Source organism: Oreochromis niloticus, linkage group LG8 (assembly GCF_001858045.2).
Source record: "Oreochromis niloticus isolate F11D_XX linkage group LG8, O_niloticus_UMD_NMBU, whole genome shotgun sequence".
NCBI classification, from domain to species: domain Eukaryota; kingdom Metazoa; phylum Chordata; class Actinopteri; order Cichliformes; family Cichlidae; genus Oreochromis; species Oreochromis niloticus.
The window spans coordinates 18,946,856-18,963,371 of record NC_031973.2 but is presented as its reverse complement, the minus strand read 5'-3'; the positions used below and the strand labels follow the sequence as shown (position 1 = coordinate 18,963,371).

Below are 16,516 nucleotides of genomic sequence, written 5' to 3'. Positions count from 1 at the left end.
AAACTGTTTATACAGTTAGATGGTCATATTTAATTGTCTATTTAATCGGAAGTTCATATTGATCTGGTGTGAACTGGGTGAACTTTAGGGTGTGCGCTGTATAGACGTGAAGCTGGACTGGTCATACTCCCGGCTTCCGTCGAGTTCGCGTCAAAGCGCTTGACGTCAGCATAACAACAACCTGTCATGACAGCTCGTATGGGGGAAAAATTAATCGATTAAACATTTGATATTGAGTTAAATAAAACTGGTTTCTCTTGGATGTGGGATTCCTGCTGAAAAGTAAGAGCTGAAAACCGTAAAACCGCGAAACAAACCCTATACGGGACAAAAGCTAAACTAAACCTCAGTGAGCTGTGTGGAAAATAAGCTAACGTAGCGTTAGCTGGTTTTTCTTTTCTGTGGTTAACAAATTCCGAGGCGACTCTTTCAGTCCCACGAGTGTTACAGAACTAACCTACTAACTAGCTGCGGGTTATATCGAGTGAGTGAGCTTTACTGTCTTCAAACTAGCCAGCCACCCGGCATTAAGCGACAACATCGCTTACTGAGCTAGCTTAGCCAAGCTAGCATAGCAGCGATCTCTTGTCTGCTGGTAACCAGAGTTAGCAGCATTGTCCGTGTGTGTGCTTGTGTAACGGCTGTATTTCAGTTTTTAGTGAGCAAAACAATAGCGATATAGTTTATTAATACCGTTCGTCTACAGCTTTCAGCGTAACACTGCGCTTAAATGCAGTGCTAAGGACCGCGGCTGTGCGATGTTTGGTGATAGCCAGCTGTGCTGCTCATTGACTCGCCTCTGATGTCCGTCACATGAATAGTTAACTCGCCGGCGGTGCAGCCACCTCGCTGTAGTTTTCAGCTGTGAGCGCAGTCAGCAAATTAAACGGATGCCTTTTGGGTGGCATCAACCCACTGCACCTAATTCGCTCAAGACGCGCATTGCAGGTGCATTGCAGTGAATGTTCACTGAAACTGTCTCTGTGTTGTTGCTGTGTGTGTGTGACCCCAGGACGGACGGGGCGTTCTTAAACCTGTCGTTTAGCCAGCCGAAGAGACGGGGAACAGGATAGGGAAGCAGGGCGAGGCGGGCCCCGCGGAGCCGGTGGAGAAGATGGCCGGCAGCCCGGAGAAGAGTTCCACCGCGCAGGAGCTGAAGGAGCAGGGAAACCGGCTGTTCCTCTGCCGCAAGTACCAGGAGGCTGCTACGTGTTACAGTAAAGCTATTGTGAGTAATTTCTGACACAAATGCTGCAGTGAGGTCTTTTTTTAATTTTTAATTTTTTATTAAAGTTGAGTTAAGTGAAACGAAGTGGATGCAGATTCCCTCTGGATGAAAAATGAGGTTACACTGCCCTGAGGTTACAATGCACGTTTATTGTCCGCTGATTCTCTACAGAACCGTAATCCATCAGTGGCAGTATACTACACCAACCGAGCTCTCTGCTATGTGAAGCTGCAGCAGCATGACAAAGCCCTGGCAGATTGTAAGCACGCGCTGGAGCTGGACAGTCAATCAGTTAAGGCACACTTCTTCTTGGGTCAGTGTCACCTGGAGCTGGAGAACTACGATGAGGCCATCGGGAACCTACAGAAAGGTCAGAAAAAACTCCAGAATGATGGTGAAAATGCTGCTGGTGCATTGCACAAATTTACTCGTGCAGTTCCTCATTCATGTGAAAGTTAATTTGTGAAGATCAGTGAGGCCTCAGAGGGTTGGGAACACTTCTCTGAGGCACAGCATATGTTTGCATGAGCTGTTGTCAGTGTAATGATATGTTAGAAGGAAAAAAAGCTGGAATTTTGTCTCCACTCAGTGTTATGGTTGCTTCTCTTGGATGAAGCTTCACTATATAAAATGATGTATGAATGTGCAGTTACAGAAAGTAATTCAGTGAGCACTTAAACGCAAATCTAACTCTAACCATGATTTGTGACTACTAGTTTTGCTTAGTTTATAAAAAACTGGAAGCCCGCCTATTACTCGGTCGTGAAAATAGACCAGAGTAATTCCACAACTTAATGAATAACTCATAGTATAGGAGAGCCTTTCACCAGCTTAGCAAACTTGTTTTGGGATGTTCCTCCCTGCATGCAGAGCCTGTATCTTTGGCAAGTTTGGCTTGCAGATATTTCTGCAGGTCGAACTCCCTGCAGACTCCCTGAGCGCTTTATCGCAGTGCTTTGTGCAGCTGCTGACTTTAAAGTCAGCCCATGGCTTTGTTCTGGGCTGCAGCTGATCGATTAAGAAGAATAGTACACAAAATATGTGAGAGAAGTTATGTGCAGGTCATGGTTAGTCACTGTTAATGCAAACACTGATAGTGAATCTTAGGTGGCTACAGTTTAATCATGAACAAAAGAGAAACTCGGTTTGTTCTTTGGAGGAACTTTTTTTTTTTTTAAATATCAGCTTTTAGCAAACTGGCATGCATTAATGGTTACACATGGCTAATTACATTATTATCACACATGAATATTGCCAGTGCTATTTCCCATATGTATTTACATACATGCTCTTTACAATAACATGATACATCTTGCCTGTCTATAACATCAGTACGCTGATTAGTAAAGTAATAAGAGCTGCAAATCAGAGGGTTAGTGGGAACACTGCTGGATGTTTGTATTGTGGATTCAGAACTGTCGCACTCCTAACATCTTTGAACCTACCTTGTGCGGATATTTTGAAGGCAGCGTTTTAACTGTAAAGCCATGTTGCTGTAGCGGTGTTTTTCTTTTACAGCTTATAACCTGGCAAAAGAACAAAGGCTGAATTTCGGAGATGACATCCCCAGTGCTTTGCGCATTGCCAAGAAAAAACGCTGGAACAGTATTGAGGAGAAGCGCATCAACCAGGAGAACGAGTTACACGCCTATCTGACCAAACTTATACTGGCTGAGAAGGAAAGGTGAGGCTTTGCAGCACCACTTTTTAATGTTTATTTTGATAATTTGGCATGTAGGTGTCATTTTGTCTTGCATGGATAAATTTAAATTAGCTCCATATTTTTGCAGAGAACTAGAAGAATACAAAGAAAAACAAGATGACAATCAAAATGGAGGCGACGCTGCCAAGATCTCCTCAAAACATGTATGTTTTTACATTTTGTTTACTCTTTGTAATTAGTGTCACCCTAATGAACAAATATTAAACTGGTGTGTTTTTTAAAATGAAATTGAATATTCATTCATATGTCCGGTTGTTCTGAAACCCTGACGTGGAAAGGACAAGTATCTAATGGATATGGATGAGCTCTTCTCTCAAGTGGACGAGAAAAGAAAAGTGAGTACGATTTTTAACTAATGCTTCGTACTCGTGCAACGCTGACAAATCCATGATTAGCCTGCAGTGGGGCTAACACAGGCAGATGCTAACAGTACACACATACCTACATCACACTGTAAATACACACACATTTGTTTCTTTCTGCAGTCAGGCTACATGCTAACATAAGGCTTGTGATCTCTTTAAAAATCCACTTAGACTTCAGATAAACAGCTACTTTTTATTTTCCACTGCTGCTGTTCCTATGGTAACGGTCACTGCTTGTGTGCCAAGGCTCTCGCTATAGATAGTTGTTGACTCGGCTGTGGCAATTGTCATGTAATTGAAATGACACCGTCGCGTCTGCCAGCAGAGTGTTTCTCTCCTGTCTGGCTCAGAAGGTGTTCTGCTTAGATAAAAGTTGATTCAAAAAAGAGTTTCAACGTCAGTAACTTCGGGTTTGTGGCGCTTCTGTCGTCAGTCTTTAATATATAATTGGTATAGAAAAAAGCTGAAAAGGGTGAGAAAGGAAAACAGATTAGTGTGGCTATAATTTGTTACCATTTTATAGCAAGAAAAAATTAACAGTTTTAAGCTATGACTCTAGGTTCTATGAGAGTTTACACCGTGGATCACATAAACCCACTTTCATATTAAGTGGGCCCAACCAATACGAACTCCCTTTCCATCAGTCTAAGAAGTTAAACTGAAAATTACAAAAAAAAAAATCCCAGAAATTTCTATTGTAGAAAGTGGAAAAAAAAGGAACTTTTTTTCTAATCTAATTGTTTATTTATTACCAAGTTACTTTAGTGTAATATGAATGGCCATGTGGAAGGTCTTTTTCAGTAGGAAATGCTATAAAACAGTTAAAAGTCCAATATTTACATTTTCTGATGCCATCCAGTGGGCCGGCTCAGAGTCTTTGCCGGGCCAATTCTGGCCCCCGGGCCTTGTGTTTGACACCCCTGATTTTAGGGGATCGAGCCATGAACAGGATCTCTCAGTATTAGGTCAGAGTGACACTTCTTTGTATTTTGTTTGTTCCCGTCAGAAGCGAGAGATTCCTGATTATCTTTGTGGGAAGATCAGCTTTGAGCTGATGAGGGAGCCCTGCATCACACCCAGTGGGATCACCTATGATCGCAAGGACATTGAAGAGCACCTACAGGTGAAATGATTGTTACTTACAGTGCTGTGCAAAAGTCTTGAGCCCCGCTTCTTGGCTTTGTTTTTGTTTTTTTAAGCGGTCTTAAGCAATAGTTCTTTAGGCTTCCTGAAGCTCTTTCAACATTTTTCTGTGGACACCTGTTGCTTCTTCACTCAGTATTCAGATAAATGCTTTTGTTTTGTTTTGTTTAAGCAACTTAAAGCATAAAAAAGCACCTAACTCAAAGGTTGAACCAGTGCTGTATCTACACATAACAGACAACTGAGCAAAAACACTATTTAAATTGTATCTTTAGGCTCGTTTTCACTAGCAGCGTGTCTCATAAACACATCATTTGTTGCAATTCCTGTGGTTGAATCTATGAAAAATGCCAAGGATATTTTGCACCAACAAGGTGAATGAATCCAAATTTCCAAATGTTTCTGGTTCAGATTGTCATCAGTGCGTCCTGACTGTCATCAGTGCGTCCTGACGACTACTTAAAGAAATGACAAAAGTTGAGACTGTGTTAAGACTGTGCTGAAAAATAAAGATGGTCATGCCAAATATTGAAGTTCGAGCTCCCTAGAATTGTTCAACTCTCTTTTGCCTTCTGTCCTGCATTTCAATGTATGCTGCACATTTATAATTAATGTATAATTAAAATAAGGGTAAAGGAGGACCTGTAATGTCCAGCAGTACGGTTTCATTCTGCCAGAGTAACATTTCATAGCGCAGGTGTGCTTCTTTTTTTCTTATTTTCATAAAATCATCCACTGATGCTAACACTGTGTCTTAACGTGTTCCCTGTGCAGCGAGTTGGTCATTTTGACCCAGTGACCAGGAGTCCCCTGACCCAGGATCAGCTGATCCCCAACCTGGCTATGAAGGAAGTGATAGATGCCTTTATCCAGGAGAACGGCTGGGTGGAGGACTACTGAGGAGAGAGCTCCCATTGCTCCTTCATGCCCCAAAACCCAAACACAAAGCCTGGATAACACAAGACTATAGAGAACAGATCACCCCTTGCCTGGATATGTGCTTTACACAAGCAGGAAAAGCCACACTAAGGACTACCAAACGGGAGCCACGTATCTTGGTCTGCCTCCTCTCCCTCCCATCTTCTCCTCCCTTATCCTCACCATCTGAGGCATCCATGGCCTGCCGCTCCCTTTAAAACCCCCTTTCATTCTGCTCCTTCTAGTCTTTCTCTCTGACTTCCTCTCTGTCATGATGTTTCTGGTCTTTTCAAGCCCGACTACTGTCTCTACTCAAATATGGGCCTCTCTCTCAGGTCCTCCCTCTTCTTCTCTCTTTCTCTGAGTGCCACAGTCGTCGGAAAGCATCACCATTGCACTCCAGTGTTTCACACAAACCATCAATTATTTTAAAACAAGAAGAAGAAAAAAAAAAATCCACACTTTTGGTGGCAGAATTGATGAAAACATTGGCTTTTTATTTGACGTTTACTCTAGTATTTTCTAGTCATCTTTTTTCATTAAGTAATTTAGCATTCGTCCACTTCTTAATGTACATTTATCGAAGTGGTAACTAAAATGCCAAAAACCTGTCGCGAACGAGGGTTGTTTGTATGCAAGTTTTAAATAATCGATAATCGGAAAGGGAAACGAGTCCCTTTCTCATACGGCCACCTCACCACAGTGTAAGTTTTTAGTAGTTTGTTTAGTTTTATTCACATATCAATCACACCCCATTACAGACAATTGAGGTGAACTGAATGTATTCATTATATATTCCTTAGGTTTGGACTTGACCTTCAGTAATTCAAGATGCTTTTTTTAAGTATCAGGACAATGTTAAGGTTTTCATGACGAGCCTTGAACTGAAAGGCCTTTAAACTGGAAGCAGAAAACAAATTGCTGTATTACAAAAAAACCCAATAAATAATGTGTTCTTTTTGCTGGATAATAATTTAAAACCTTTAAATGTTTGAATTGGACCGATAACATCAGCTGCTTTGAGGACCGGTCCGTGCTGTCTGTGTCTCGTGCTGTTTACCTGGTATGACAGTGGACGCTCGCATCAAGCATGAAGTGAATTTTCTTCTCCTTTGTATCAAACTACAAAGATAAGCTGTGTTTCTGGGGTTTTTTGTTTTTCCACCTTCTCGCTGTTGATTTTTATGCACATTCTCCTCACAGTTTCCAAGAAATCGGCTGCAGAAGCTTGCAGAAACCAATCGCCTGTGTGAACCTAACTTTAAAGTTTAAAGAAGTTAAAGTTCCCTAGCATCGTGGCCCCCCGACCCGTTTCACAGAAATGCTGGAAGAGTTACAAAACCGTATCTCATCTGTACCTCAGTCTCTCTCTGCAAACCGCAATTTTAGTCGAGTGCTGTTAGTTTACAGGCTTTTTCAGCTGAATGTGTCTGTGTTGAATTAGGCCTGTTATTGGATTGTATTGGGGTGCAGGCGGTGTACATAATTTGCTGATGTATTTCAGGTTTTATTTCTTGAAAAAATATTCTTTTTTGTCATGTTTTTTTTTTTTTTTTTTTTTCTTGAACTCCTAGAGCTTGAGAAACTGTATTAAATGTAGATATGTTGATAACATAAACACCTGATTCAGTTTTTGTTTGTCCCCATTAAACCGTGAACTACGAGGTCGTTTGTTCTGGTGTTTCTGTTTATTTAAACAAACAAAAATTCATTAAAGACCACCACACAAAATTCCAGCTTTACAGATGATTTTAATCCTGCAATAAATGCTGATTTGGTGAATCGGGCTGTAGTTTGATTCGATGGTGTTTTTTTGGATTTTTTTTTTTATATGAGAATGAAAGATGTTTAGATTTTCTTCCTGCTGCATTGCGCAATTTCCCTATTTTTGAATTGTGAAATCTGCATTAAAACCTTCATAGTTTTAAAGCTGAGGCTGATAATTCATCCATTTTTCTACAGCTTATCTTGGTCCAGGTCACATGGGTAAAGTATTTATTTAAAGTACTTTGTTGGTTACTTTTGGAAACTTGTTTCTGCTACTGAAAACTTTTTTTTGTGCCATTTTTAAGTCGAGTCTACTTAGCGATGTACTTGTGGATTTTATGGTGCGTAAAGGGACAAAGTGTCATACGCATTAACATCTGTCTAGACCTGCTAATTATGTGCTGCTGACTTGTACTTCCAGCGTGTTTTTGCCACCCAAAGAGTGTACTGCCAGGAGGCTGAGGGGCAGTAACTAACATCCACTGCTCTGTCACAGTTCTTGAAAAACCTGTTTATCCATCTGTTTTCTTCCAGTCAAAGGGAAACCTTTTCCAGCCGTCATAAGAGGAGAGGTGGGGTGCATCCTGGAAGAAACTAAATTGCAGTGTTGCAATACACTGGCAACCTGTCCAGGGTGTGCCCAACTGCAACCCCGACCTGGTGAGGGAAGAAAGGAATGAAGGAAGGAAGGAGTTACAAGTTGTTAGGTTATGAAAAAATCAACAAAAAACCCCAAACATTTGCACAGTCTAAAGCCCGTGTAACAACTAATGGACCGCCAGCTGAAAACCTTTAAGGTTTGCCTAATGCAAGAGTTGCTGTAATTTTCATGCATTCATGCTAGAGGCTCTGATGTAAACACTCCATGCTGGTTGATGGTGATGCAGACAGAAGTAGATGAAACGATGTGAGCGTGGCTCAGTCACATGTACAGACGGTGTCACCCACCCCTCACACACCAGGCCTATTGTCAGAGCATCATTGAAAGAGCTGACGTCAGGGCCTGTGCAAGGAGGGAAGAGGACCAGGCACGGGTCACTGTTGAGTGGGAAAGAGTTGGCAGCAGAGAACAACAACAACACAGCATTAAAATGGTAAGAAAAGCAGTTTTTCGCTGTAATTTTGCACACGCTTATCTTTTTTTATATAACTTGATAGTTCAGTAATTGATATCAGTCTGGAGCTGCTGTCAGATGCTTGTTTGTGTGTTGCAGAGCATCAATGCTGTGAAGTTTGGTGAGGCTCTGCTGGGTGTTTTATTGCTTGTGACTTTCTCCTCATCCACACAAGGTATGGATTTAAAAACTATGTTTTATAGGCAAAAAATGTCATTTCACCAGAGTTTGTGAACAAAACCCATTGCTAGAGATTGATCAAGCTATTTATTCCTTTTGATCATACCTAAATTTTCCATGTACAAACTCCTTAAGTCAGTTTTGAATAAAATAAATAAATAAATGTTTTTGGTAGTTTCTCATAAGCTTCCAATACTCCCAGCTCGTTTCTTATAGTTCAGACTCAAGGAATAAGAACACCGCCGAGCATTAATGATTTGCTGGGGATTACTGAAAGCTTAGTGATGACTGAGCTTTGGTGTGCAGGCCCAGAAATGCTGTGAGTCCAGACAGTCACACACTGGTTTTGTCTTTCCATACAACTGACTGCCAGATGTCCACAGGCACATCTCGTTTCACGTTGCATGTTTAGATTAATGTCTGCGCTTTCTGGGGTAAAATTAAAGTGAGGTGATGTTCTTGGGTATAAAGTCTTTAAATTCAGAGTTTTTCCATCTCCAACAGCAGAACATTTTGTTTCAGTCGTTTTCCGCCTTTAATGATCAAATTTGTTTGAATCTGGGACGTCTGCTATCTTTTTAAAACTATTGCTCATTTAGCAGGGGCGTAATTTCCAGGGGGGTTAGGGGGGGTATGACCCCCCAATAAAATTATGAATTATCTTGCATGAATAGGCTGTTGATTTTCTTTACTCATTTCAGTTATTACCAGCAAAATAGTTGCATGTTTAATCATCTGGGAATTTACCCAGATTTATTTATTTATTCAGAGATCTTGACCCTCCCAATGTTCAGCACAAAGTTACGCCGATGTCATTTAGTCCAGATTTAAAAAAATGTTTTTTGATGAACTCACTTACCACTTTATTAGGTACATCCTGTTAGTTCCAGGTTGGACCCACTTTCACCCTTACTGCCTTAAGCTGAAAACGTTTTGGTCCTTACTGACATGACAGCATCCTGCTGCAGATCCATGATGCTAATCTTCAGTTCCACCACATCCCAAAGGCACACTTTTGGATTGAGATCTGACTGTATTTAGTGAACTTGCGGTCATGTTCAAAAAACCAGTTGCAGATGATTTGCCCTTTGTGACATAGAGCGTCATCTTGCTGGAAGCAGCCATGAGAAGATTCGTACACTGTGGACATAAAGGGATGGATTTAGTCAGGAACAATACTTAGGTAGGCTGTGGTGTTTAAATGATGCTCAGTCGATACTAAGAGGCCCAAAATGTGCCAAGAAAATATGCCCTCTGCTTTAAGATTCAACTTGTTGGTCATTAACATGCTCTTCTGCATACCTTAGTTATGACAAGTGGTTATTTGACTCTCTGCTGCCTTCTTATCAGCTCTACGCTGTTTGGACATTCTCATCTGATCCCTGACAACAACAAGGCATTGTCACCCAGAGAATCGCCGTTTGCTGCATATTCTCTCTCTCTCTCACTCTCGGGTATAAAATCAGACCACTCTCTGTAAACCCTGGAGATGGTTTTGTGGGAAAATCCCAGCAGATCAGCACTTTGTGAAATACTCAGACCAACAAACACATTCAAAGTCACCTTTCTTATCCTTTCCGATGCTCAGTTTGAACTTCACCATGACCATGTGCACATGCCTAAATGAAATGAGTTGCAACTTTGTGGTTGGCTGATGTATTTGCATTAAGTAGCAGGTAACAGGTGAACCTAATGAAGTGGCCGATGAGTGTATATATTGCATTTATTTGAACTAAGCTGCCGTTGTTTTAAAGCTTGAGAATCTGGTAGCCTTGTGTACTGATAGGCAATTTAAAAACAGCAATAGATTAAAAACAGCTTTAAAAAATTACTTTTATTATCTCACCTTCATTCGAATAATTAGAAAAGCTTTGCATAATCGTACCTGTATGTCATAAACAGTGTTGGTCAAGTTACTTGAAAAAAGTAATCAGTTACTAATTACTGATTACTTCCCCCAAAAAGTAATCCCGTTACTTTACTGATTACTTATTTTCAAAAGTAATCAATTACTTAGTTACTTAGTTACTTAGTTACTTTTTAAAAACACGATTTACGACCTGAACAGGTAATAAAGCGATAGATCTTTCAGCCCAATTCTACTTTTTCTGCATAATTCATCATACAAAATGTAATCAAATGGAAAAGTCTCTTTTTAAAACTTGTTTTATTAGTTTTAATCTTTTAACTTTATGCATCAAGCAAAAATTAAATTATATGCAACATTCTCTGACTGGAAGAAATTTGTTTAACATTTAAACCTATTTTCTGCACATTCCAGCACATAAAATAAAATTTTTTTTATGTTTACACTCACTCTTTCAAATAGATGCAAGTAAAACACAGCAGAAAATAAATAAAATCAAAGACTAGCGGTCCTGTTGCTCTATTTTCACCTGTAAAGCAGGACTGGGGTAGGCGGAGGTTTACCCTGGTGCAGGTGTGCTGCAGCGGTCAGTGGAAGAATCCGCGAGTTTCTCTGTGAATTTCACATTACGTCGTAGTACACTCGGTGCTTGCTTGGAAGTTTAGGGTTTTTTTCGCTGTAAAAAGAAGTTTTCTTCCCACGCACAACGGACACTAATGTTTTTGTCACTTTTTATGGAATCAAACTCAAAATAAGGTCAGTACTTCCACGCTTTAAACGCTGCATGCTACACTCTGTCCCGCACTCGATATATTATGATCTGCAGACAGCTGTTGTCACGAACGTCGCACTCGCTTACGTCACTGTCATGAGACGTTCTCGCAAAAAATCACGGTTTTAGTAACGCAGTAACGCAGCGTTCCTACGTGAAAGTAACGGTAATCTAATTACCGTTTTTGCAATAGTAATCCCTTACATTACTCGTTACTTGAAAAAAGTAATCAGATTACAGTAACGCGTTACAAGTAACGCGTTACTGCCCATCTCTGGTCATAAACTCACAGATTTATCGTTTTGTTAACCGCAGTGGGTCTGAGCGACAAAGTCCTGGTCTTCCCCTATGAGACGGACTTCAGCTACGTGGCCTTGATCCCGCAGAAGGAGATGGGGCTGAAGGCATTCACCCTCTGCATGCGTGTGGCCACCGAGCTGCCGGAGGAGCGACAGATCATCCTGTTCGCCTACCGCACAGCCGACTACGATGAACTCAACGTGTGGCGCGAGAAGGACGGCCGCATCTCCTTTTACCTGAGCGGCGACGGCGTCTTCTTTCACCTGCCCCCACTCACCACCTTCCGCACCAGCCTCTGCCTCACCTGGGAGTCGCGCACCGGCCTAGCTGCCTTTTGGGTGGACGGGAAGCGTAGCACCTACCAGGTCTACAAACCCGGCCACACCATCCGTCCAAAGGGCACCGTCCTCCTGGGGCAAGATCCAGACAAACACCTGGGAGGCTTGGAGGCCACGCAGAGCTTTGTGGGGGAAATGACGGATCTGAATATGTGGGACTATGTGCTCTCCAGGAGCATGATCCAGGGCTGGCACTACGGACACAAAGTCCCCAAAGGGAATATCTTCGACTGGGCCACCATGGAGTACGAGGTGACCGGGAATGTGATGGTGGTGGATGATGACTGACTCAATTTGAAGTCCAGAGCAGAGATGGATGAGGCTTTGGAGGTCGGTGTGGGACTTGCGTGTCTTCTTTTCCTTCTTAGATTTAGTGTTTTATTTTGTGACCCTTTAACTGTTCTGAGGTGAAGTTCTTCACATTAACATTACATTAGAAACAAGGTAAATCTCAAACTCAAGAGTTGATGTTGCCAGATATGTCCATAAGGGGGCACTCTATGCCAGTTCACACCATTACAGCAGGCTGTCTAAAATTAAGCATCAGCTATATATCATCATTTTTTAAATTATGAAAATCCAGATTTATTTAAATGTGTCAATCTTAGCTTCGTTTGCATATTTCAAAGAGTAGTGCCAAATGACTAAGACAACGCCTTACACCATAATGCTTCAAGCAGCCATTAATAATATAGAATTGAAACTCAAAGCTGCAATGCAACTTCAAGTTAAGACAATTATTTACAAATAAAGATATGTATCTGCAGAATTAAACACGCTGTAAGAAAAACACATTTGTCAGTTTGTAACGTTGTGGTTAAAACCGTGGAGGAGATACTGGAACAGCGAGCAGAGGCAGGTATTATTTCTGCAGGAGACCAAATGATTTAAAGCGCACCGAGAGACAAATAGCAATCACTGTGTTTGCCGTTACGTTGCCTTTGGTTAGCGCGCTCACTCATGAATTTTCCATGTTTCAGCTGATGTAAGAGCGCTTTTGGGTCTGAAATAAAAGGCGTGCCGTGTGCATAACTAATAATGTTTGTTATTAAAGAGAGTGCTCCATCTTTGAACTCTGGCAGCTTCCTCTTCATAATCGTCTGCTTCTTTTTCCACACAAATTAAGGAGTTTTTGCTCAGCTCATATATGACGATATGGTTCAGCTCCTGATGGAAGGGCAAAAAAATCACATTTTTATAGAAATGACATATGTGCCTCTTAAATCAGTGTGTTACCACTCTCCTGTACCCCAGGAGTAAAATCTCAATTTTAAGCTTTAAGTGACAGCTTCTCACATGGAGTTTAAAGTTGACATTTTTACCACTGAAGCACAGCTAAATGGAAATTTACAGCACGGCGAACAAACCTAAGTGTTACTTGCAGAAATCGAGTCGTATGGAGTTGCTTCACTCACAAAGACGCCTCAGAATGAGCTCAGGGTCAGATCTTCTCCATCCAAGTGTAACACAGTAACCCTGAGTTCCAGCGCGTGCTGGCCCTGCCTGCCTGCACCACCGCCGTGACCTCCTTGCAGAGACGGCGGAGAAGTTTCCAGCACTCAAGCCCATGCAGGCTTCCTTGAGGGTGGGAAAGTGCTGCGTTCTTGTGTGTGTGTGTGTGTGTGTGTGTGTGTTTATTCTGACCAAACCAGCCGTCGGCTCTCTCGCAGCAGCTAAATAAGGAGAAGGCAGGGCCAATGAGTTCTGACTGCGGGTCAGCAGCCAAATGTTCCACCTTCTTGGATGTTGCAATGCATCAATCGCAGTGCCCACTCACTGTGTGGTAACACCTTTGTGGACCATCTGCCCATGCCTGGCTTCTTAGCCCTCTGGTACGTGCACACACACACACACACACACACACACACACACACACACACACACACAGCCAGATTTTTCCTTCTTTTTGCATCTCTACCCAAGAGGGATACTTCTTCTTTTATAGATACTTATAAATTGCTACCAATATAGTTTATATTGATAGAAATTCCAGTTTCAAAACTTATAAGAGGTTGCATAGTGGCAGTGATATGACCCCTAACAAAGACAGACAAACACGTCTTTAGCTAGTAAGTGTTCATTTCTCCTAATTTATCTCCAAATTCAGAACATTTGTTTGTATTTGCAGATGAGATGACACGTAGGGACCACACCCTCGCATTTCTGCAGCAAAGGAGGACTTGACATGAGGACAAAATCAGTGGCCTCCCCACAGAGAGGATAATTATTCCCTGTGTCCCCATGCATTGCATGTATAATCCAACTGTACAAACAGTTGAGGGGCCCCTCGTCCCGCTTGCGGACAGCGCTGCCAGCTCGGGCCCACGAGATCTGCATATTGGCCCACGGTGCTGGGGAAGCTGTCGGAGGCGAGGCGGTGCCACTGAGCGCATGTTTGTGCGCACGGAGCTGGTGAAGATGTTTTCCACGCGAGAGGAGATAGACGGCAAGAGGGAGCCCCGTGCGAGCTGGCGAGGGGGAGACAGAAGGAGGGCCGTTCTGGCTTCCTTCAAGCAACTCCAAATAGATTTCCAGGCAAAACATATTTGCATACGCAAGACAGTGCTACGAGCTATCCGAGTGAGCCGTGGCATGTGTGCACTGAACAGATGGGTAATTTTTTTAGAGCTTTCTTGCAGAAATTTCAGCCCATTAAATTGAGGATCTTGGGCATTATTCAGCCTGCTTTTTTTCCCTTCCTTTTCATAAGGCGCAGAAAAAATTATCCCGCTTTGTTTGACAGATTTAATGCATGACGTATGAATCAAAAATATGAGATGAAATCTACAGATTCTCAACATCAGCTTGGGAATTCATTCACTGACAAAAGCATATGACATATATGAAGGTCTAGCAGAGGGCGGAGAAGACTGTCACTTCTGCAAAGACGTCTGTCACTACAAACTTTACAAAACTGCAAAAAAAAAAAAAAAGCTGCACTTGGCCACAATAAACCAAATAAGCATGTGCCGGGTTTTATAAAATCGTATGATTTTCAAATCTGACCAAAATCCTGATGTGAGGGCTGAAGATGTGACCTGACGGTCAGGTCGTTCTTTCTCCCTCTCTCTCTTAGAGGTTGTAATCTGCCAGAATGGCCGCTAAGTCCTCACCCTCTGGGCTGTATGAAAAATTCACCAGGCCTTCCCATTAGAGTCAGTCTGAATCAGGGAGCAGGCGTTACAGCGGCCACTCGCATGACACTTTTATCACTCGGCATTTAGCGACGCAGATGTTACGTTTATAAAAACACAAAACCACAGCAGAGGTCGTCTCTTCAGTTGAGCCGAGCGTCTTCTGTGTGATCAGCGGTGGAGTGATGTATTCGATTCCCACTGCAGGATTTTCACACTGATGGTGCGAGACCTGACCTTTTCCAGGAGTGAGTGTGTGAGAGCAGTTGGCTGTGTCCGCTGTGATACCTCCAGGCGGGACACCTAACACCGTACTGTCTACCTCTGAGTGCACCTCGTGTCCTATGTCGCTGTGTTTAAGGTGGAGGTGGGGGTGAATAGGGGTGGGGGCGTACCTGACAATAGCCCTATAATAAATAATATGTTCCGGCACTGTTTCAGAGGGGTCGGTCCCCTGTAAAGGCCATAAGTATCAGTGTCACTGCGTTACATTTAGGGGTAAACCTTTTTGGATTAAAGGGAAATTGCACTAAATTTAAATGTAAAGTCTGTTTTACACACTAATGGGGACTATTATAGAGTATGTGATATATTCTGGAGGGTTTTTTAAAGTCTTTCTTCTATAAACAAAAATTAACTGTCGAATGCAGAAAAAGAAGAACATTCATGCTCATTATAGTTTGAATAAATACACAGTTTTGATCTGAAAGAGGCTCAGATCAGCTGCTCCTCTGGGCTCAGCTCTTCTTCTGGGCTCAGCGTTCCTTTGTGTTAACTGTATTATGTGACACATTTGGGAATCTTTGGAGGGTCACTCATAGCCACAGCTTATGTATTTGAACATTAGCCGGTGGTGAAATATGCTTTTATTAGAAGCCGATTTAATTCAGTGAAGTTCCCCTTAAATTTTGTCCTTTTTTAAAAAACTTTTATTGGATTTATTGAAAAATAGCTAAATATTCACTGGTTTCAGTTTCTGAAATGTGAGAATTTGTCTAATATTTAAAACACATTAACTACCTGTATTAAATTCATAAGAGAGCAGCACAGTTATGAGTCATGTGACGGGGATGTTACTGCTCTTAATGCCACTAAATACCCCACTGTATCAATATATTTAACAAACCAGCAACATTCAGCCAGACATTTAAAGCATTCCTCTGCATCCGTCCACCACAACACATTTAACTGTTCCTGTCTGCTCCACCCCAAAGGAAAGCAGCATCAGAGGAGCGCGAGAGGCTCTGCGGTTGAATGCGTTGCGGCTTTTAGCTGTGAATTCCCCTCCGTCGCCTCTGGGCTGGCCTCTGCTGTGAACATATGAGCCATGCCACAGCGTGTGGTGCTGGGAGATGGTCCAGGGCCTCCTGATTAAATATTACAGCCGTCTAAATGGATGGAGATTAGCCTCTGTGGGAATGTTAGGGCTTAATTTACCCCCAGGCCAGATGTGTGTGTGTGTGTGTGTGTGTGTGTGTGTGTGTGTGTGGGCCTTTGTAGATGTGAAAGGCAGAGAGGGTACGGGTTGTTCGTGTGCCCCAGTGTAACGAGTCGGTAGGTCACTGGAGGATGTTCTGTGGTTTCACAGTGAGCAGCTTAACAGGATAAACAAGTTTAATCAACTTTAAGGTTTTATTTAATTTGCAGTTCTTCTTTTTATGCTATG

General features: G+C 42.2%; 2 protein-coding genes across 2 annotated transcripts; both read left to right on the top strand.

Annotated features, from left to right (window-relative positions):
• The first annotated feature begins 115 nt into the window (after positions 1-115).
• stub1 (STIP1 homology and U-Box containing protein 1) lies at positions 116-7,159 on the top strand. The gene is made up of 8 exons (XM_003438456.5): positions 116-282; positions 1,013-1,228; positions 1,400-1,598; positions 2,747-2,912; positions 3,019-3,094; positions 3,230-3,286; positions 4,323-4,439; positions 5,234-7,159. Exons 2-8 carry the CDS (start codon positions 1,115-1,117, stop codon positions 5,357-5,359), a joined length of 855 nt encoding a protein of 284 aa, XP_003438504.1. The 5' UTR covers positions 116-282; positions 1,013-1,114; the 3' UTR covers positions 5,360-7,159.
• Positions 7,160-8,055: 896 nt separating this feature from the next.
• LOC100696771 (pentraxin fusion protein) lies at positions 8,056-12,797 on the top strand. Its single transcript, XM_005448254.4, has 3 exons — positions 8,056-8,238; positions 8,359-8,434; positions 11,394-12,797. Exons 1-3 carry the CDS (start codon positions 8,071-8,073, stop codon positions 12,002-12,004), a joined length of 855 nt encoding a protein of 284 aa, XP_005448311.2. The 5' UTR covers positions 8,056-8,070; the 3' UTR covers positions 12,005-12,797.
• Positions 12,798-16,516: the final 3,719 nt, after the last annotated feature.

Bases quoted from the DNA above. Each gene is read 5' to 3' on its own strand.
- stub1 (XM_003438456.5), top strand. From the start codon at position 1,115: ATGGCCGGCAGCCCGGAGAAGAGTTCCACCGCGCAGGAGCTGAAGGAG. The intron at 1,229-1,399 runs GTGAGTAATTTC...GATTCTCTACAG, and splicing joins CGTGTTACAGTAAAGCTATT to AACCGTAATCCATCAGTGGC. The intron at 3,095-3,229 runs GTATGTTTTTAC...TGACGTGGAAAG, and splicing joins CCAAGATCTCCTCAAAACAT to GACAAGTATCTAATGGATAT.
- LOC100696771 (XM_005448254.4), top strand. From the start codon at position 8,071: ATGTACAGACGGTGTCACCCACCCCTCACACACCAGGCCTATTGTCAG. The intron at 8,239-8,358 runs GTAAGAAAAGCA...TGTGTGTTGCAG, and splicing joins AACAACACAGCATTAAAATG to AGCATCAATGCTGTGAAGTT. The intron at 8,435-11,393 runs GTATGGATTTAA...TGTTAACCGCAG, and splicing joins TTTCTCCTCATCCACACAAG to TGGGTCTGAGCGACAAAGTC.